At 35.9% G+C, this 23,764-nt stretch overlaps 1 protein-coding gene across 2 annotated transcripts in view; it reads left to right on the forward strand.

Annotated features, from left to right (window-relative positions):
* LOC129277777 (serine/arginine repetitive matrix protein 1-like) overlaps positions 1 to 21,592 on the forward strand; it is a 41,693-nt gene extending 20,101 nt beyond the window's left edge. For both annotated transcript variants that reach the window (XM_064110218.1, XM_064110217.1), the window contains exons 5-8: positions 4,066 to 4,143; positions 5,129 to 6,199; positions 9,972 to 10,050; positions 14,888 to 21,592. In XM_064110218.1, the coding sequence (XP_063966288.1) occupies positions 4,066 to 4,143; positions 5,129 to 6,199; positions 9,972 to 10,050; positions 14,888 to 15,696 (2,037 nt within the window). In that variant the 3' untranslated portion in view covers positions 15,697 to 21,592. The remainder of the gene's footprint in view (positions 1 to 4,065; positions 4,144 to 5,128; positions 6,200 to 9,971; positions 10,051 to 14,887) is intronic.
* Positions 21,593 to 23,764: the final 2,172 nt, after the last annotated feature.

Consider the following 23,764-nt stretch of genomic DNA (forward strand, 5'->3'; position numbering starts at 1 on the left):
ATGACACATTCATGTTTCACCTTAATGAAAACAAAAGAAAATGTCATTGATTGTACCACATGAGGGGTTGCTCAACTGCTGCAAGACAGTTTGGTCTATGGAAAATAGTGAGTTGTTGTGTTGTTGCATGACCGAAGTCATCTACACATACATGTATCTACGTGGAGGAGCCGTGGTGTAGTGGTTCTGACTCTCGCCTTGTAAACAGAGGGTCGTGTGTTCGAATCCCACCACGGTCTGGCGTCCTTTGGCAATCCTCAGTTTGCCACTCTAGGCCCAGGTGCTAAATGGATACCCGGTTGGATGTGAAAGTCATTGTAGCTTGTCCAGTACTGTGTGCGCCTCACCGGCGACTGACTGGAATACTCCCCAGGGAGTGGAGGATGTGCACACATTGTGTGCGGGAATGACCGATTGAATCCGACTACCGGGGTAATAATATATCTGTTAAGCGCTTAGACATGTCGTTCCGATGTATTAAGCGCTATATAAAAGTGGATTATTATTATTATTATATACCTCTACCTTTTCTGAGGATGAGGATGAGGAAAATAGATACACAAATGACAATTTCAAGTGACATTTATGAAAAAAAATAATGTGAATAACAGTTCCATGGGAGTATGTCTTTCATATATTTTTGTTCTTTTCCTCGGTTTTTTTTTAAATTTTTTTTTTGGGGGTAATGTTTTTTGTTCTTACATAATCTTACTTGTTACTTGCTAATGTCACATGTGTGGGAGCATAGAAAGAGTTTATTTAAAAAAAAGTCATTTTAACACAGAATTAATAGACTTCGTAGTTGTACTAACATGCATATTCATGACATCATAAATATTCATTGACCACTTGTATGTTTGTGTGTATCCTAATCACTACCTGTTAGGGGTGATGTAGAGTGTAACGAGGGGGTGTGTTGTGAGCACGTAACGGAAACCATTGCGGCAGGTGGATAGAAGCAAACAACACACAGATCATCAACGAGGAAACCCGTCTTCCTCACTCTCATCCTGATTATAGTATTTTTTCATGTGAATTTGGGATTGTTTTTTGCACGCATTACTTGTTTTTCTCATTTAGATATCATAGTTGTATTTGTTATGACTGCTTCGATCCTAGCTCTTGGTTTAAACCCATCTTTGTTGTCACGGTAATGAATACAACATTTATTTTTCTGAACTCTTTCTAAGTCATCAATCATTTTGTTCTAATTGTGTTTTCATCATACTGTTTATCTGTTTTTCCACCTTATTGCTCTCCCTAACTCTCCATCTCTCCCTCTCCACATGTTCTTTCAATCTCGCTATCTTGTTTGGTCTTTTGTTTCTTTTTCTAGTCTTTCCTTCTCTTTAGTGTTTGGTTTTTCTTTGATTGCCATTTTTGCAGTTTTGTCCTACTTTTCTTCTATCTCTTCTATATTTTTCCTCCTTTTTCTTCCTCTTCATCATCATCATTTTCTTTTTCTTCTTCCGCCTCCTCCTCTTCTTCTTCTTTTTCTTCTTCCTCCTCCTCCTCCTTCTCCTCTTCTTCTTTTTCTTCTATTTCTTCTTCATTCATGTTTTTCACTCCAGTCTTTCACATTTAATCATTCCCCGTTGCATTGTATTCATCAAAGGTTTTACACAAGATCCCTTCGCAAACCCGCCCTATTTCTTTAACTAAGTTTGATAGGTAGTCTATCATTACCCCTATCCTTAGAGCTATTGTCTGGCAGGTATCCCAGTACAATGAGGCAGCAGTACAAGGGATCAAACAATGTCATCATCACCAGTCAGTCACATACCTGCCAAGTGTTCCTACTAAACACTTAAGTCTTTTGCCAGTGTTACTCATAATATCCCTGAAAGTAAATATTAGTTGCTTAATTATAAAAAAAAATTGAAATTAATTTCCAAGTGAGAAAGCATATTACAAATACATAGCTTTTAAGCGAGAACAGTGCCCAACATATGTGTATGTAAAGAATTGCTCAATTCTAGCTTGTTCCTTGCTCAGGGCTATGGGTACTTTATCTGATATTGGTTATTTTGGTTGGGTGTAAATGCAAAGTTATTTGGTATTTTGAAATCCCAAACAGTTTCTAGTAATTTTGTGGTATTTTTGCGATCAGGCGGGTGTGAAAGGAGGCTGCAATCTCGACTCTTAGACCTGGGTATTGTTTGAAGCTTCCGAGGGCCTTGGTCTGTGGACAAAGTCAAGGTCTTGACACTGCATCCGCCATTGTAGTCTGGTCTGATCGGTTCAGACTATGTCCTCCCTGGTTCCCCCCCTCTGGGCTCCGTCCCTTCTGTATCTGATCGAAAGGAAGTTATAAATGTCAGGATCGCATGCAACGACCAGTCATGATAATAATCAAAGCGTGCCATAGCCCTGCCTTTATAACCATTGTCTGGACACAGCCATAAATTAATCATTCCCTTTTATGGACTGGTATTGATAGAGAGGACAATTAATTCCTCCTTTCCTTCGTATCTCTCGTAATTTGTCAATTTCTTTGTCTCTATTGCCCATCGCTATGGTGATGTAACTTGAGTGACCTCTGGATTGCCTTTTATTCATGTTGTTATTATTCCCTACTCATGCAACCACCATTAGATATTACTTCCAACGATGTATCAGGGTTTCATGAATCAATGAATCAATTTCAAAACTTGTTCCAATATCAGATTTGCAGTAACAGTTTAAAGCTACTGAAATCCATCAATCTGATTGGCTGATAGTAAACTTGTAACAGAAATTGTACATTTAACAAGTCTTTATGACATGGTACCCAGGCTTAAGAACTTTTAATACTGGGGAGCACTTCATGAAATGAACATCTCTGTAATTTTGAATATTTGTTACAGGCTACTGAAATCCTTGCATATGATTGATTCAGAGCAGAACAGTCGGTGAAAATCATTGGTATATACCATGGCACACCCCAAGGCCTACAGTTCTTATGAACTCTATGTTGAGTTAACAAGTGTTTCTGATCCTAAACTTAATCGATAGAGTTGTGGTATGCAGTCTGTTGGAATGTTATGAAATAATGATGCACATACAAATTTTGACTCCTAATGATAAAGTGTATTTTTTGTATACATGTATTTATGCAAGGGTTTTCACATTAACAGCATCACTGAACAACGTTGACACCACTAACATTTTATTTCAGAAATCTGTCATACATCTTGATATTTCCATGTGTTTGAATGCACATTTCATTCACTTTAGTGTTGCAGTCTGTTTTTTATCGTGAGTTGATGGCATTTCATTTACTGCATGAACATTCATATATTTTATGAAAATTAGAAAGGAAGACAGCATCAAGACAACATCACTGGACCTTCCAGTGAATTATCCTCTGGACCACCCCACTGTGTGAAGAAAAAAAATGTATCACATCTGAAAAATGAATTTTCACTGTGTTTTATTCCATTTTATTTTTGAGTAGCAAGAGACAGGGTAAGTTCATTAAAAAAATGATAGACTCTCAGTAGTCTGCAAGAAGAGACTCAAATTTGACTCGTTAACCAATCATACCGTGTCTAGAGTGAAGACTAGACTCCAAACTCTCTGGGCCGTATTCTGAACTCTGGTTTAAATTAAACCCTGGTTTAAAGTTGTGGATTAACTATGGAGAACCAATTGGGGCACACATCCTTAACAGTAAACATTCAATTTATTAACTCATCTGACACTCAAATTGGTCATAATTGTCTGGGAATGATAACTGAAGTATTTTTTCTTCATTATGAAAGCAACAGGAAACAAAATAGTAAACATAAGAGATATACAATATAAACCGAGTTTTTGGCTCTCCATAATTTTAGCACAGAGTTAGACCGTGGTCTAAGTTAAACCTGACTTCAGAATACGGGCCTCTGTCTCTATCAAATAAGACTTTTGTCGAGGCAGCCACAGTACATAGTCAATCTAGTCTTGCTACTTCAAACTCTACATTATGCACTATGCGATTTGCAAAAATCAAGGGTCTGTGCTTGCAGACTAACTTTGCGGTAGCTGGTGGTGAACTTTAATAAAAGAGAAATGAACGTCTTTCTCTCGCTTTTCTTATTTCAGGCAATTGAAATGTCAGACATCCGGTATCGAGATCGTGATGAGAGGGGGAAAGGAGGTTCGGTGGATCGCAGGGAAAGGGTAAGCAGGCCATCTCTTTTGGTCACTGGCAGTATGTCAGGCAAACCTAATAATATTCATCATTTAGGTCATGTAATTTTACCAGGTTTTAATATTGCAGTATATCCTCAGTTTCACTTATCATCTCCCTCTGCATATATGATTTTAGTGTGATAATCAAAACTGCATGCTTCTAATAACAGAGTTTTGCGACTACCCAACGTGAGACACACAGGTCTCTGATGTTCAATAAAAAACATTTCTTCATGCAAGAATTTTCCATTCATTTGAATTTGAGGCCCTTTTGAACACTTTACTGTATTAAACAAACATTTCATTTAAACTATTAAAAAAATGCATGAAAACCCTTAAAGTGATTGTTAATTTAATTTGCTGTAATATCTTTATGTATTCACAATAATAATTTGACTCTCACACTTGCTTTTAATTTGTTTTATCCAAGATAATATGTCATTCCCATTTTTGTAATTTTGTATATATATCAGAGATATTCATGTGATTATGTACTTTTATGTCACTGATATAAGATATTCCCATTAGAAATATATATTATTTCCCCAGAAAGTAAAATACAATAGTAAATTTATAAATTAAATAAATTATTGTCATTATAAAGTAACTGGATATATTTGTGATATGAAGTATGTTGTACGGTATTCACTCAGCACATTGTCTGCATGATAAAGATTTCCATGAGATAATATCATTGATTGACATAGCTAAACTCATGCTAACGGACAGCACTAGCTGTCTGTTATTTCATCGCTTTCATCTGCACTTGTATCTGTGTTTGGCAGCTTTAAAGTATTGTGCCTGAAATCTCAGAATACTTTAATTTTTATTTATTTTATTTTCAATTCCCCCGAGAAGTTTCTTTATTTTAATTCATTGATTTCTGTTTTGATTTGTTTTTATTTATGAGTTCTTATCGTTATCATTTGTTTTATTTTGCCTTCTCTGATGACAAATCTCATAACATTAAAAGCATTCGATGGACAAGCATGCCATACAGTATTCAAACAACACGACAGGTGGCAATACACCGTACTCTCAATCCGATTACAGCCTGGCCAGGGGAGGGACCGGGAGGGATCGCGAGAGGTCTAGACCCCGGGTTAAGCATTCCGTTGCTATCAGTAGCGATGAAGTGCCTTTCTCAGACCGGGATCACTACAGCGACGAAAGAAGACATTACCCTGACCGTGAGAATGAAAGGAGAGAAAAGCGACACTCCATACCTCCTGGGGACAATTTTGAACAAATGGAACGTCCTCGTGGCAGACCCTCGCAGTCAATGAGCCAAGGCGGGCTCAGTGGCCGCTCGGGTAGTTACGACGGACACGGAGGCACTGGGAATAAAGCTATAGATGCCATTCTAAAAAGGGGTAGCGATATCCGGGCACAACATAGGAAGGATCCCACAGATCAAAGTCAAGTGACTAGAGATGGCCAACCTCGAGATGGCAAACCTCGAGATGGCCAACCCTATGATAGAGAGAGGAGAACGGGTGCTCCCAGGCAACGTCCAAGACATGGTTCCCTGCCAGCACCTCCTATTTCTGGTTCCCATAGTATGCCTGCCTTTGATGATGGGCGCCCACCTAGACAACGCCATTCTATTGCTTCATCTAGCATGCCCGACTTCCAAGGTAGAGGCCATCGACCTCCTGGTAGTGGTTACCCTGTAGGAGACGACAGAAGAGACCAACGCAGACACTCTGCAGAACAGTCTTCCAGACGACGATCGTACCGACATGATGACGCCTTAATAGACACTAGACCGCCACAGCAGGACATCATACCGGAGGAGGATGAGGGTATCCCTCCCGACGGTAGTGATGTCCTCAGACGCACTGCGCGAAACAATAGGAAGAATAGCGGCGGCCATCTTGGTCAGTACCAGAAGTTTGATAACTCCCTCGACGATGAAGAACCCCCATCCTTAGCCCCCGGCCAGGACGTGAGAGGAGAGAGAGATACGGTGGAAGGTAGCTACTATAACGAGGATGCTGTATCCTCCAGCAAGTCTACAACAAACTACGCTAGATCTACAGAGGTGATTGACTTTGTCTTGTCGTCTCTGTTATAGTTATATAGCTCAGTTGGTCCTTTTACTGAACGCCCCCTTCTTCTTTCTCTTTACACCCCACTCTTTTCCTCAAGCCCACAATTAGCCCCCTTGATTTACGACTCTCAATAGTTATTTGACCTGGAGTCTGTTGTAGAAAGGATTGCAATCAAACGCAACTCAAAGAAAATAAAGCCCAACTTGATTGGCTACCAATCAGGATTGTGCATTATTAACTTGCCATTTATCTATTTTCTATTGCACTTTTAACACTTCCTGCAACAGACCCCTTGAGCGAGGAATGGATTTGAAAATGGAAACACTATTGTACTTCAGTTAGCACATGGACATTTTTTGTTGTTGATGTGCTCAGAATTATTATATTATAATCTTGGAATGGTCCTATCACAGATATATCCATAAATCTTTGCGTTTTAATGTTCATATTATATATATTCTGTATACAAAGATATATGTGTACTATTCATTAATTATTTTACATTATGATATTTGGGGGAACCATAAACAATTTTTCACATAGTACCTGAAGAACAGGGAATAGAAGAATACTACAGTAAAGTTTGAAAAATATGCATAAAATGTAGAAAGAAGTACTTGCCTGAAATATGCGTATGATATATATACATCTGTATATTTATATCCTATTCTCCATTTCAGATCCATTCTAGCTTTCGTCAAATCAGAGAATGATATTACAAGAATGTCTTCCATTTGGGTTTATTAGGAATAAAGAACTTAAAGCTTTATAAAGAAACAAAATATGTATAAACCACAATGATGGAAATTAATTTTGGCTTGATAAAATATAAAAAAATAGATATTGGTCAGTTACATTTACTTATTCAAGTATATTTCTCCTTCTTAATATAGGACAAGAACAAGAACAAGTATGTAACTTTATGAAAGCATTTACTATTTGTTTTGATCCATATTTCATTTGGAACCCAGGAAAATATAACAAAAAGAAATGAGATTTTTTTAATATTTGCATTCTTGTGATTTTGTCATTCTCTGCGGAACTACTTCACCTCACTTTACTTAGATACATTTTAATTAAATGACGGGTTATTATGTTTTTGTTTGTTTCTGTGTTTTGTATGTGGTGTGTGTGATGGTGTGTTAGTGAAAATATGCTCTACAATGAACAGGTTTAAACCCATGACTATTAAGTCTAGTGCTTGTTTTAAAATATGTTGGTTGTTCCTTCTCTTTCTTTCTCTATTTCTTATTCTGTGGAAGTCTCGTTCTAGATGTGAAGTACACTAGAGTCTTCTGACATAGGATGACACTGTATCAGCTATTATTAACAAAAATTGAAATACATTAATGGATAATTTCATATCTACTGATTTTTCTATTCAACTCTCGAAACAACCCTTTTACGAAACATTTTAAAATAAATTTCAAAGATTTTATATATGCATGTATTTTCTTTTTTTAGAGGAAGATCTTGGCTCAGATTTTATTATAATTTGTCCTACGGACAGAGAAAATGGTTGTAACAAGATGAAAAGAAATTTTAGCATAAAAATTGAATGAAACATTTTTGGATGCAAACAGAGAATACGAATGGTAATCAAACAGAAAGAAGTTTCAGTAACAGAATGTACTCTTTGCTTAAATTAAATGCACATGACACATGTACGTGACATCAGTTTGTCATAGTTCGTAATTGAATAACTGGGCTAAATATCACTCATCATCGTTATTGGAAACAGATAAAAGGAAGCTTAAATCATAGGTCATCAGTTGGTTTAAATAGCAGCTGCATTAGACCAGCATTACAAACTTTAGAAAAGATTGGCTCTTAAGGTTGTGAGGGTATTTTATTCTCATGTTCTATAGATATGTTCATGAATTGTGTGTTGAACCGCCCGTTATTTGAAGAAAACTAAATTGAGTTTTGATGCTTTAATTTTCTTTCACATGTAGGAAATTAGGTTTGTGTCACTCATACAAACCCCCCCCCCCCAAAAAAAAAAAAGTTTTTACAAATTTGTATTAAAGTCATTTAAAAAAGGGTAATGATATCTTTACTTTAATTAATTTCTGCCCTGCCAAAAGCATTTTTAGTCTTTGAGATTTGCATATGTAGTGCCAGTTAAAAACTGTGAAATTTGAGACGTTTCTACTTCAGCAATCAGCAGAAGATGTAAACTGAGTGAACTTCAGTTAGTAGTTCCACAAAATACAATACCTTTCCTTTAGAAATATCCTTTCCGAATTCCTGTTATTCCATCACATAATGCTACTTGTCTTTCCAAGTGCAGTGATTTGTGTGTGTGGGTTGGTGTGGTGTGTATTTGTGTGTATGCCATGAAACCCTCATAATGCTTAAACTGATAAGTGGACCATAACATGCTTCCCTGTTTTACACAACAAATGAGCGAAAAGGTGCCTTTTTCATTTTCAAAATCAATAAGTGGAGACATCTTTGTGAATTATCTAAAAGATAAGGATTTTAATTCCTAAATGCAAATTACTATATGCCAATTGTGAGGGAATAAATGACTTTTCCATGAATAAAAATTAAAAAAATACTCATGCTACTCCAATGCTAGTTGTTAAAATACAGTTATTTGTCAAGGAATTATCAGTATTGGAGTACTTCAAATTGGGTCTCCATTCAGTTGGATTACATCATGAAAATGGCAAATGAATCCGAAAGCTGAATCGTCCTCAAGAATGTGCTAACTATTCCATTGTTTGTGATTGTGATGTTCCAGTGTGAATGTTTCTTGTCATGGCTGATTGAGAGAAAGCTTTGATGTGACTGGACTGGGTGACCAATTCATTTCACAGTAAAACTACAAACGTTTAACGCAGCACAGCACCACATGTTGGCTTTCATGTAATGTCTTTAAGTCTAAATACAATATTAGACCAATAACTATGTGAAGATCTTTTCGAACGTGACCTATCAGTATATCATTTCAAACGAGAACACCTTCTTTGGTCAAGGAGTTGTTGATGAGCTGTTTGTCAAATTCAAGAATAATTCTAATTTAATTGTTTCATTTCAAATAAAGTAAACAAGTGTTTGATACAAGGATATCTTAAATTCAAAAATTCAAACAAAATCTGTTTAGATTTTTTATAGATGTTAGCAATGATACTTTCATGTTTTTTATGATATTTGGGAGTAGGAAGTGTAGAGTTATAGAGTTCCTTCTGTAATATTAAGTGCTGAAATTGGTGTAAATTTCTGAAGGGAGACAAGGGGCACTTAACCCTCCTTTTTATGCTTGTTTGCATGATATTTTAGATTCACTCTTTCTCACCCCCACCTTTGCCCCCAAATTTAACATCTTTTGCTACATACTGTTTCATTGTTTGCATGCTCACCCCTATTTTTTCTAATGTTCTTTCAATGCACCAAAATATGATTTCATTTTGTTTGTTAATGCATCAAACATTTTGCACAGGTTTTTTTGCTTTCTTTATCTAAAAGCATCAATTTGTCTCATAATTCCTAACTTTGCAAGATTTTATAATTTGATTTTTACATTCATTCATATGAAATGCAGAAATTAATTTCTCATGATATATAATCCTGACTTATAAAAGTAGTTCATCCATTTTTATTATAATTTTTTTTAATTGGATTTTGTTTGGATTGATAGTAATATACCATGCAAGCAGGAATGTGTAATGTTTTGAGGATTTTTCTTTTTTTATTTTTGATTTCACTAACCCGTGTCTATTGATTTCCCATTGCCCCCTGCGTGCTTCCTTAAAGGGTGCTAGTAGTAGTAGCCGTCATGAACGGCTAGATTCGGAGGACAGCGTGTCATCCTCACAACCACTCTTGAGTCCAGGTAACACATTAAAAGCAAGCTTATGCACACTGATGAAAGACCGCATTCACTCACTAAGTTCACACTGTGGTTACATTGTGTGGGGGTGCTCCACATGGGAAAGTTAAACTGTGATATTGCCTTCCCCACAGTAAATGCTGCATGATATTTTTTTTGCTATGCGCTGGCAGTAGGCCTTCATAGGGCATGTAAATGATTTCTTTCCACTCTGACTTTGTTACTTGATGTTGACACACCAAAGTCAGATGTGTCCATTATTACATAAGTTTTTACTATAAGGAAGTGTTTTAGATTAGACAAAAATTCCCCTATGAAGGAGATCAATCTTATGGTGTGGATACATGCAGGCAAAAGTGCAGCGCCCACAGTGTAGATTCTCACGTGGTAATCCACAGTACAACTTCCTCATGTGGCAACCCACCACAGTAACGTGTGACATGTAGAGAGTGAGCTTACACCCATTATGCACATTGCGTCTAAGTGCTGTGGACTCGTGCTTTGTGAGCCCACAGTGTGTCTACTCCTCTCGTGCTCTCACTGCTGTTGTTGTACCTAGCCAGTGCAAAGTCTCTAGTTTTGAGTGTGTGTTATGTCAGTTTGCTGTGACTATAGGGTCAGTTAACTCTTGAATGACCTGTAATTCCTCTGAAGAGCATATCTCCATTCTTAACCCATGCCTGGAAACCATAGTAACACAACCACATATGCTATTTCAACCTTTACAATGGTATTTTTGGAGCTTGCTGAAGCTCCGATTTGATTGCATGGCTTACAACAAGCTAATGCGATGATTTAATGCTGATTTTTTTGTGAAGGACATGATGTAACGAATGGAGTATGTTCTAAATCTAGCTTTCTTGTTTAAAGCGATTACTCTTTCATATTGATACATGTGAAACAAATAATTTTTACCACACCAAATCCTTTTTTCATAAGCATTCTTCAAACTTTATCCAATCATTTTAGATTTTAATTTAAACTTTTATTTACTAGTGTGTTCAACAATCAGAAATATCCATCAACAATAAAAAATGATATAACATGTACATGAAAAAACATTAAGCATACTCCAGTACACAATCCCATTATAATTTGCTCATGTAATTTTTGTTTGTGTGATTTCTTGCATTTCAAACGTGAAATACACCTGAAATACATCTTTTTAAAAAATCAATTATTTACCTTTCGTATGATTTGAAATATATATATTTTCATGTTTCTCTGTACCACAATAATTGATTTTGCTATTTAAATCATCATTTTGAACTATATTATCCATCACTTTGCACACAATGTACTAAATGTGTTTATATAAATGTTATGATGAAAAGATTGAAATATGTATAATTGTTGTTTGTATCGTGTGTGTATTGTGCTTGTTGATGAGTAGATAAATTTGTGTATAAGAGCACTATATGTATTGCAATATTTGTGTGCGATAACACTTACATGATTTGAATTTTGCACATAGTAATAGTTTATCCTGTCAACTATTAACTTCTGAAATCTGACCCAAAGCCTTATGGTATGGTTGCCCATTATCAAAAAGCTATAGATTTTGATTCACATGATGATAATTATCACTAAATTTAATTATATCAATCAGATTTATCAACTATTTGCTATAGGTTCAGAGGTATTAAGGATATAAAACCAAATTATCTATTAAATTATATATGTATAATTCAAAGAGTTCTGCATCTCTTCATGGCGTTTTCATATAAAGTTTTTATTTGTTTTATGTGTATATACATATATATATATGTATGTATGTATATACCAAATTTTTAATACAAAAAATATTTACCCTACCCACTCTACTTTTTCTGGTGTCTTTCCACATTTCACATCTCTGTTATTCAAATTGTTTAGATATTCCAAAGGATCAGTAACTTAGCTTACAGATTGACCAATATTTGTTCATTAGTCCAGAAATAAAAAGGGTTTGTGGAATTATTTTGCAAGTTCATTATTCTCAAGGTTCTTTAATCCGAGAGGACTATACGGATGGTCATTCCAGAGGTTTGATAGTCAGAGAATGAAACAAGGTTCGTGATTTCAATGGCTTGAAAGTCTTGAAAGGAAATAAGGATCATTAGTACCTAAATAACTGACAAACTGTATCTTCTGGGGTTTTTTTTAATCGTTGATTATAAAACCCATGAATTAACAAACTTTATTTTATTTTTGGATTAATTAAACTTTGAATAAACTTTATTTTTAGATTGACCAACCAACGTTTGGATGATCAAACCTTATCTCTTATTGAGAAATAACAAATTTTTGGAATATCAAATCTGTTGAGTAATAAACCTGTAACCCAGGTTTGAGGGTATTACAGTAAACCAAAGCACAACCTTTAGAAAAGACACAAAGTAAATTATGCTTCTTCCCCATATTTTATACTTTGAATGTCGCAGAAATATTACCAACAGCTATAAATGTGGAGCAAATAAGATGGTATTTACCTCGTAATTATTCTTCCACTTAATTCTCTAGCAGGAAGATATTACCAACAGCTATAAATGTGGAGCAAATAAGATGGTATTTACCTCGTAATTATTCTTCCACTTAATTCTCCTGGCAGGGAGATGAAATCACGATAGAGGAAGAGATTTCAGTTATGATAGATTGATTAAGGCATAAGAATGAATGCCAAGAAAGCAAAGAGGGAAATTTAGATTAGTCACAATCATTCTGGAGGTGGAACTAATTCTGTTAGACCTGCTCCTTGCCAAGATGTCTCAAGAGAGGTGAATTCAACCAATTTTGGCATTTCTGTGAAGTTCTGACTTCCCAAAGACATGCATTTGTCTACCATATTTTAAAGGAACAAAAAAGAATAGGGCAGATACGAATATATGAAAAACAGGCGTAATTGTTTTTTTATTTTTTCATATTGGGGAGAAAAATTGATTTTAAGTTGTTGTGGTAGTTTCAAAGAATGAGGAGGGGATTCGATGACTTGGTGTTTGTGTCTTGGAAATTAAGGTAACACTGAGCACTGCTGATCAAGTGGCTCTTCAAGCTAAACTCGGGTAATAATAGCCATGCCTTGAATGTTCTCACAAAGCTATTATCATTATTTCTAATCAACTTGAATTAGTTGGTGAGGATTATTTTGAAAAAATTAAGAGGGTTTCTTCAATTATATTGCATTTTGTCCCTTGCACATTGTATCATATGCACAAGAGCTGATCCTGTAAATGTTTTATGTTGTTATTATTTTTGTTGTGTTTAAATGTATTTCCCAATCCAGTCTTTAAGGTGAAAGCTTTTAAGCTGGCATGCTGTCAACAAACCAAATGTCTTTTAATTTTTCATCAGTCTTGGGTATTTGATAATATATTAATCATTAAAATTTTGTATTAAATTTTATTTCTTGGATGGATTTAAGTCATAGGAAAGCAAAGTCATACTCACTGGTTCCTAATAGATAAAATGATATAGGTCAATCAGATTGATTTAAAAGAACTATGAGAAAGAAGCCAATTGGTCTGAATAATTATTTGAGGCTCCTCATTTATTCTTCATTTTTCAGAATAATGTAGTGTTATGTTTCGAATGTCTATTTTCCAGCAACTAACAGAAAAATGATCTGTTTGTTTGAGATTCGTAGTTGGTTCTTTTCAACTGAAATTCAAATAGGATGCAATCCCAACTGTTTGATTGAATGTCTGTTTGCTTTTGTGTATGTATGTACTAGATTTTATTTGTGAATATGTTATACAGTTTGTGTATGTTTATTATTATGTTTATTTTTTAAATTTTGGTTGTCAAGTGCTGATATGAGAACAGGGTTTTAAGGAAATATGCCTGTAAAATAGACTCGGGTATTATCAACTAACCATTTATTTTCACTTTCCTAATAAAATGTCTGATATTACTACAGTGACAATGGTAAATTTTATCTGAAGAAATTATGTATTCCAAAAATTATTATCTATTATCCAAAAATTACAGGCATCATCCTTTCTCTCCCTGTTCTCTGTACCAACTTTAACACTTATGTATTTTTGTTTGTGAAATACATAACTTTTATTTATTTCCTCACGCTGTGTATATATACAACTCATGAAATGATTGTTTTGATATTACATTTTTGTTTCCTAATTTCTTTGAGTGAAAATCGATAGATATGGAACACACGTCAGGGTATTAAAACTAATTATTCATAACTTTAAGTCACCACATGCAGTATTCTGCAAGATACATTGTTTCAGTCTGCAAAAGAAATAAATGGCATTCTGTTACTTTTAGTGTGAAATAAGACCAAAAATATGAATCCGATGATTATTTTCTACTTCTAAGAAATTTGTCTTAAATGAGATGTAAATCAACATGATATTAGATAAATGAAAAAAAAGTACTCTCATTTCATTACATGTGAATTGATATCAACTTACAAAGTTTACTCAAAATTCAAAGTTTTAAAAGAAAGATTTATCTTTTGTACACTGTCAATAGAAGGTATACACAGTCAAGCTTGTGAATTAATTTAACCTGATGGAATTTTGTTTAGGCAATTCCCTTAAATTTGCAGGTAGTTCCACAAGACAACAAATTGATTAATAAAATCCATTTATCCAACTTGAGAATTGTTGATAACCAACAAATTAACTAATTAAATCCATTTATCCAATTTAAGAATTTAAAAATATACAAATATATTTTTAAGGTTTTGTATAATGTAATGTGTATTTTATTTCAAAATTTTAAACTGATATTTTTATTCCATCCATATGAATAGGTAAGTATTGCTTCTTATTCCTTCATACAGTGATGAAAAGATATGTAATGATGTGAGTGTTTTTTTTTTGTTTTTTTTTTCTATCAGGGCGGTCCCCGTCTCCTAGGAGAAGAGCACCTATAAGCGGACGGGACGTTTCACCTCAGAGGTTTCCACCGTCACACTCACCATCAAGCCGAAGGAAAGACAGGCATCGTGGTCCTGACTATGTGGAGTTCCACGACAGGGACATGTACGATGAACCTTCTTACGAAGATCCATTTGGACCGGACCGGCCCGGGAGCAGTCACAGGCGCCCGTCGCCGGGCTGGAGGGAGACGAGAGATTTACTTCAAGCTGGGCCTTCTCAGTCGCGAGCATCGAGTAGCGAGCGTATGGATCCGGAGGGTTCCCAGTCTAGCCCACCTTCAAGGAAACACACCGGTCGCAGATTACCCACAGTTCCAGGAGAGAGCCGCAGTGGCGGCGGCAGTGGTGGTGGTGGTGGTGGTGGTGGGAGTGGTAGTGTTACACCCAGGCAGAGGCAACGTCCTAGTGTACCTCGTAGCAGAGATCATAGTCCGATGAGGCTACCGCCACCACAGCACGGTGGACGTAACAGCGGCGGGGGAAGCAAGGGGGATGTCAGACTCCAAATGGACGATAGGCCTCCGCATTATGATGTCGTGATGCGAACTCAAGACCCGCCCCCTCCTGACCAACATGTAGATCCCCGTATGCCCAATGGCTTCAGACCAGGGGGTGTGGAAAAGGGGCGGGGTCATGGAACACAGGGACATAGCCCCCGTAGGACACCACAGGGTGTACCAAGAGGACCTGGACGTAAGCATGTGACTGACAATGGGCAGGGTGGCGCCGGTGGGTATTCCGATACGGAGGAGGATGAGTGGGCGTGATGTATATAGTCAATTCAATTCCTTCCACTTTTTTGACTTTTGAACATTTCAATCAAAGTATGTTAACAGTGCTTCTCTTTTGAATTGCTAACTTGTGTAATTCTATATATTTGATTTATTACATTGCAATGTATGACAGTGCCATCTAGCTTTGTAGATGAGGAAAGTTCTGAATAGCATTTAAAACTTAGCCCTTTGTTGTTTTTTTATAATTTTTTCAAAAAGATATTGCATAGATATTCAGAATAGTTGATGTGCAAAGTACAGGTATTGTAGATAATGTTAGCTTTTAATCAAGCTGACAGATTATCTTATTCTAAATCTGAAACCAGTATCTTGGTCTTTCTCTTATGCTTAATATGATCCCATTGTGATTATTTTGTCATATACATGTTTCATTTGAAAGTGTGTGATGGGTGTGCCACCATCCACCCTATGTGGACTTGAATACCATTACCATTTTTTTACCATATACCTTATACCTAATATCCCTAAACTATATGTAGACCATATTAACCCTATATGGCATATGGGGTTTCATGTTGCTGAGCATGTGTGTCATAATGGTCTTTTGAGAATCATATATGCATTGATACTTCAATCTCCCATGCAATAGGGCTTCAGTGCAATTGAAAACAGTGGCTCATAGACATATAAAATTTGAAATAGCTATTTCGAGCTCACCCTTCTCCAAAATTACTCGGTAATTAATTACACAAGGTACTGTATAGGACTATTTATGCTATGAAAATTACACATTATATTGTATAGGGCTGTTTACCCATATTATATATGAATATGCCAGGTAATATTTTAAACAGCTGCATTAGCTTTAGATAGTTAAAAAAAATAGATGAATGATATTACAGTATTCAATGTTTCTGTAGTAAGAGACAATTAAATTGGGCCTGTGGTGGTATTTCCTTTTGTGCAGAATGCACAAATAAAGGAATAAATGATATATATATTTATATCAGCAATGGTTTTAACTTGTAAGGGCATTCTGGTAATATATTTTAGTCAATGTTTCACATATTCATAGAACTATTGAACAATAACATTGCACTTTGAACAAATTAATATCTTCTTTCTCCTATCCTCAAACCAAGAAATATATCACTTTCTGTATACCTTTCCCATCTTAATTACAATTAATTACTCAAATAACGATTTTTTTTTGTAATGATTATTATTTTTCTGTGATATAATGAATGTAAGCATTTAAGTGCCATTAGTTTGCTGTTTGTATGTCTTTTTATTATTTTGCCATGTGAAGCCCCGTTCACATATGATGTGAGAAAGCTGGTCAACATATGTGAATGAGCCTTTACTAGCCACAAGCAGGGTGTTCTACCAAGGAGCGATATTCTTGTTTTAACACAATTATATTTCTTCCTTGCTTTTCATGTACAGTGAGAAGATAAAAAAGTTGACTTTCTTTGTAGAACAATATTCATGTATATGATGTAGTGCTTTAAGAATGTGATGTTGTTTTATCAATCTATTGTACAGATATATTTATCATGCCTATCTTACAGTATCATGTTATAACATGATCGTTGTGAATATATTATATATAAATATATATATAATATACATATACTTATATACATGAATTATTGCCATAGCAATTTTATAAAATATCTGAACTTCTGTGTACTTTTTATTCCATGTTATGATATTGTTGCACAGTTGGAGACAAAAAATGATGGAGCTTTTTCAGGATGTATTATACATAGCATCGTAACGCGCTCGGCACATTCCATACTAAACTATCAAAAATGTGCAATCATTATTGTAGGATTAATTATTTGAATTTACAAGTATAACCAGATAGTAGCATCCCATAAACTGCATGCTAGCAAAGTAATGGCTGAAAACAGACTAGAATATGAAATATACATCCATAGCTTGGGTAGTGTGAACCGGTCTGAACTGGTTCATTGCAGTTACATCCAGCTTAAACTGCCTCTTGGAGTAGTTTTCAACTGGGCCTGCATAGTTGGAGACTGCTGCCACCCTATGAAAATACTTGTCATGTATACGTAGTTTAGAATGTAACCATGAAGTAGCGGTCTAGTAACAAACTCTAACCAGTTTCATATTGGTTATGACGTGAAGTCGGTTTTGCAACAATATATTATTTTTGTTTGTCTCACTTTGCTCAGCGGTTTGATGTCTGGTTACTCTAACGTTACGCCATGTCATGAAAGACGTGGCACATTATGAACAATACTCATAAACTCCCATAATCACAGCAAGTGAACTATTCAGTGATCGAGTGAAGAAATGTTTACTCTTATACGTAATTAACAAGAGGATCGTGTAGTTTATTACTCATGTATATATTGAACCATGTATAGGTGTGTGCAATTTTCAGTCTTTAACTTCATAGCGATCGAGAAAAAGAGAAGAGACGATAGGTTCGTAGATTTTTGGATATTTTCAATTCTCGGTTTATCTGAATGATTTAAGTGCCTACATAATTGTAGAGCTTTATATATTTTATGTGACCGGTAGGATGAAGAGGGGGTCTCTGGGGGTACGCCTCTCCCCCCTTTACCACCGGTCATGGGTGCTTCATTATTTGCCATGGCAGGTGTTTTTCAAGCCAATTTTGAGTATCAAATGGAGTAGACATTCTGTTCCTTGCTAGGGATTATAATCTTGCTTTAATTGCAGTTTTTCCTCCCCTTTTCCTAATGTTCTTAAGTTTCAACTAATGTAACACAGTGACATGTTATTATAATTATTTATGAAATATTTCAAAGGAATAATCTAAAGACACAGGAATGTGTTTTTGTTTACCAGATCCGGGCCTCTGAAAACCCTACTACTTGTGCACCTCGTCCTGTATGGACTATCATGTGATTTTTTTTTGGGTTCCGTAACACAAAGGATAGCGATTGATCGTACACCTGATTTTCACAATTAATTGTACATTGTGGTCAATGCAATCAATCGTAATAATATACTTCTACGATGATTGCTAAGCTTTGTGTAACAGGCCCATGTCATTCAGGTCAATTTACTCTCAGTGTGTATGCTTCTTTTGTACAATGTCACCATCTGTAAAAATAATCATATAAAGTAATAATCTATAAGATATTACCATGAAATTATGTATCATTGTCATATTCATAACCTTCAGGTTTTTAATTCTATAACTATAGCTGAGTGCTCTGGGTCGACAAATCAAAATCAAAACTTGGATTCTTTTTTCTAGAACAAACATAACAAAATTGATGGTCTTGGTATATGACTTTGAAAAGCAAAGTGAAGTAAAAATATGTACATAATGTCTATTAGGTAATATAATGTATTCTTCCATCATAATTATGGTAATATCTACTAAATGCATGGGCATATTGTTACCCAAAATATTGATTTGAATGTTACTGTACTCACATGAAATACTTTTTATATAATCTGAATGATATTAGTGAGAAAGCATTATAGAATTGAGTCTATGTATGTCAAGTTATCTTGTTTCAACGTATTGGGAGTATTGATATTCCTCTTCTGTGCCGTCAATACACATCACACGCACGAAAGCATGGTAACGTTTTTTGGTCTGGAATGGACATAGTCAAGACCGTATGAGCTATTTCAAGATAGGCTACCAGTCTTGATGACATCATTCCAAACTTACTGTATAATACTGACGATCTACATACCATCATTCCTATATAAACTTATTGTGTACCTAGCACTTTCTGTTTCCCAAGCAAGTCTGTAGAATTCTTGTGAAATCATGCTACAATGTATACTCAGATGCTACCCTTTGGGGTAATCAAAATCACCTCCTCACCCTCAGTGTACTCCCCCCCCCCCCTTACGTTTTGCTTCGGCACATTTTCTACACCTATAGCAGATTCATGTCTCAACTACTGTTAACATTTTTTTTTGTTGGTTTACAAAGAAATCATCAAGTCTAACTATGCAAAATATTATTATGTTCTGCTGCTTTTATTGTAAACAAATTAGAAGGTCGATAAGAAGGTGTTTTCTTCTCTTTTTTGGTAGTCAGCGTAGTTACAATTTTTACTTTGCTTGAGTAGATAGGATTTTTACATTTAATTTACTTTTGGTTGTTTTTTTTGGTAGTGAAATCAACACCCTATATGCCCATCAGGCACATGTAAAACAAGTTAATCTAGTCAACTATTAGGAAACACTCCTGTAAATCACTTAACCTATCGCATAGCGTATACTACCATGACACGTGTCAACGCTTCTTCTTACACTCTGTTAGCTTTTTTTCAATACACTCAGCAAGTGGGTATTCCGACGCCTGGGGATGCTCTCTCTCGGGCCAGTGGTTTGGCCGGAGGATGCGGAGGTGGAAAACATCCAGTGGTTGCCATGGCAACGGAAGATGCATTGTCAAGGGAAATTTTGTACATAGTCGCAGGGCAGGCGGCATTCGTCCGATGTCCTGGGTAGCTATTGGATGGGAGAGATCTCCCTCCCGATGCCAAGCCCCTGTTTCCGACATTGACCGAGCGTGAGATCACATGCAATCAGGGAACTGCATTGGACATATCCTCATTGATATGATGGATGTACTATGGTCTTTTATAAGTGGGTTTGGGGAAACTTTGGGCATCAGTGAGTGGTGGATGTGAGTGTAACATTCAGGTATAAAACCTGATAAAAATTAAGATTTTCACATTGATAGAGGGGGAGGGAAATTACAAAAACTTGTAGTTAAGCTAGGCATGGATCTTCAGTAATATCCTACTATTTATGTTCCACAGAAAATAAAAGTGAGTCAATTTGCCCATAGAGTGAAACGTTTTTGCTCAAAATGTGTCAAGTGCTTCATTGTATGGACAAGTGACTCACTAGCTCTAGTGAGCTAGAAGTATGGGCCCAAAAGATTAGATGTAAATTTTTGGAAACTCTTAATCTGAGGAGGGGTATGTAGGGAGCTACTGCTGTGCAGAATGATTTATTCATTATGCTGAAATAGTAGCCAATGGCCCGTATTCTGAAGTTGGGTTTAACTTAAACTCAGGTTTAAAGTTGTGGTTTAAGTTTGGATAGCCAATTGTTACCTAAATCACTAACAGTAGAGATATCATAATTCAGCTCATTTGGCTCTCAAATCATTCATAATTGTCTAGGAAGTATAAATAGATGATTGTCCTCACCATCGATGAATCAGGATAGAGCCCAGTAAATATAAGAAAGATTAGAAACATAAAACTTAATAAAAAAATGTGACTCTTTTGGCTTCCCATAATTTTAGCACAGAGTTAGACCATGGTCTAAGTTAAACCTGACTTCAGAATACGGGCCAATATGTTTAACTTAAAATTAAATTAAAACCAACATGAGGTTTTCATTGATCAGTTAATACCACACCACCACAAGAAGACGAGGCGATATTAAAATGACGTATCACAGTTTTACCCCTTCCTCCATGCAATATAAATCTTTGTTGACATTAAATTAAATATGGAGATGGTCATTTTACAGATGATCGGGATGTTTGTTTATAATTGCATCAAGTAGTGATTATGAATCAAAAGGACAAAAAAAGAGGACCTACAGTTTTACAGAATGCCCAAGGGACAGCAAAATGTGTGCTTGGTCAGAGATCTCAGTGTTATTTGTATTTTTTAAATATATTTTCAGTCATTTATCTTATATTGACTATTAGTAGAAATGTATGAGATTTAGCTGAGGGTTTTTTATATTTATTTTTTGTAGCCTTTGATCCCCCAGATGTATGAATTCACTGATTGTAATTATTCTTTCTTTTCTTTCTTTACCGCTTTCATTATCGAGAACGTCTGCAGAATTTTTGTTCTTACTCAGTTTGCGATCAAATTATTTGATTTGTTGAGTGAAATAAATAATATGCCAATTTGCACAATTATGAAATATATACCTCCTGTACTAGACTTCTCTTTTATTGTGTCGTCATATTTGATATAAATATTTCACTATGTCATGTTTTGGGGTATGTCTTTCATTATGATATGAGCAATTGAAGGTTGCACAATATCTCATAGAATTCGAACTTAGCCATGCACGTGTAGCTTAAATCATATATGCATTTTATTTAAAATGGGATACAAATTTATAGATGAAAGGTGTATTGTCTGTTTTGGCTTTTAAAATATTCACTCTGATGGGTTTTTTTAATAGTAGTTTTGGGGTTCAAGCCTCTTGTCGAGATGGTGGGAGAGACGGGGTAGAGAGAAAAGGGGAGTGAAGCCCGGGGGGCAGTCAAAGTATTGCTGTACACACGCGTGACCAAAAAAACACGTTGAGGGGTGTTTTTTTCATTTTTCGACGCAGGCTGCGCATGCACTCGTTAAGGGTATCAAAAACACTGATTTTCAAAAAAAAGGGGTAGTTTTTAAAGACTGGTCAATCGCAGGGTCAAACGTATTTAGGGTATTGTTTTCCAAGCCTTTTTTTTTTAGAGTAGCGAAACGTGTTTAGTGTATTTTTTCCGGGGTCATATTCTGGTGACAACTTGTTTAGGGGGTTATTTTACACACAGAGAAAAACTCCTTTAGGGGGTGTTTTTACACAGAGAAAAACTTGTTTAGGGGGTGTTTGGAAATTATTTGGCAACGCGTGTGCAGCAATACATTTGACTCCCCCCCCCCCCCCCCCCCCCCGGAGAGAAGGTGCAAGAGAGAGAGAGGAGGAGGAAGAGATAGAGATTGGGGAAAGGGAAAGAATGGAGAGATAGAGAGGGGAGGAATAATGAAAGAGGAGGTACAGATACAGAAAGGGAAAGATAGAGAGAGAAGAAGCAACGGTGGATAGGGGAAAGGTGACAAAACACAGAGGAAAGTACATAAGTAATGAGTAAATTGTGATATTGGAAATTAAGAGAAAATTCAATCTAGATAAGTCACAAAAATAAGTTATTCAAATATTGATACAAAGACATTTCTAATTGATTCATAGATATTTTCATATGTCATTTTTACTTGGGCATGGAGGTGTTGAGTGCTGCTGAAGTAGTAGCTCCTCGAATGTTAGTCATAAGTACCACTATTCATAATAACCACTGTTCATAAAGGTCATAAGTCATAAAAAGCTGAATACTCCAGAAAAGGGTCGCTATTCACGATTAAACAAAACTATTCGTTACACGAAAAAAAATGGTTCATAAATCATATAACGGTCTCTATTCAAGAAATGGGGTAACGTTCATTATTCATAATGTTCAATATTGATATTATTGCTATTTATAATCGAGGAATAGGGTAGCTCGTCTTAATTGGATGAAATAGTCATCATTATGATCATTGGTAATGAAAAAGACTTGGTACCTCTTCACACATTACGACTAGCTGCCCTTTTCTTTGATTACGACGTTTTCTCTCATGAATACAGGCCCTCTTCTCCGCTATACTATATATAGCTGCCCTCTTCGCCATTTATAAATAGCGCCCCTCTTCTCGCATAAGCGATCTCGATTCCCAGTATCTGGAAACTTTGTCTTGTCTACCATGATCTCACGATTATTGAAAGGAAGACAAGTCCACCCCAACAAAACAGTTGATTTGAATAAAAAGAGAAAAATCCAACGAGCATAACACTGAAAATTTCATAAAAATCGGACGTAAAATTATAGTAAAAGTTATGACATTTCAAAGTTCCGCTTATTTTTCACAATACGTCAATTCAGCGACGCTTCTTGACATTTTGATAAACGACCCTAGTTTTGAACTATGAATAGCGATCCTTACGGTGAATTATGAATATCGACCCTCATCTGACATTTTGAATAAAATCTGAGCTTATGGATAATGATGGATAACATACGATTTTATTATTAATGATCCTCTTTCCATTTTATGACTAGCGGAATACGCAGACCTACACGTAATGACTAGCAGTCCGTGGAAATTTGCCATCTTCTCTTTCACTCCCTCTTCCTGTCGTCCCTCCCCCCCCCCCCTCTCCCCCCCCCCCCCTCTCCTCCTCCTCCTCCTCCTCCCATCCTCCTGCTCCCCCTCTTTTTCCTCTTATTTTCTCTCGACGTCACTTCGATGATAAATCCGTTTTCAGTGTTCTGATTTGTGCCGGGTAA

Source organism: Lytechinus pictus, chromosome 15, assembly GCF_037042905.1.
Source record: "Lytechinus pictus isolate F3 Inbred chromosome 15, Lp3.0, whole genome shotgun sequence".
Taxonomy (NCBI): Eukaryota; Metazoa; Echinodermata; class Echinoidea; order Temnopleuroida; family Toxopneustidae; genus Lytechinus; species Lytechinus pictus.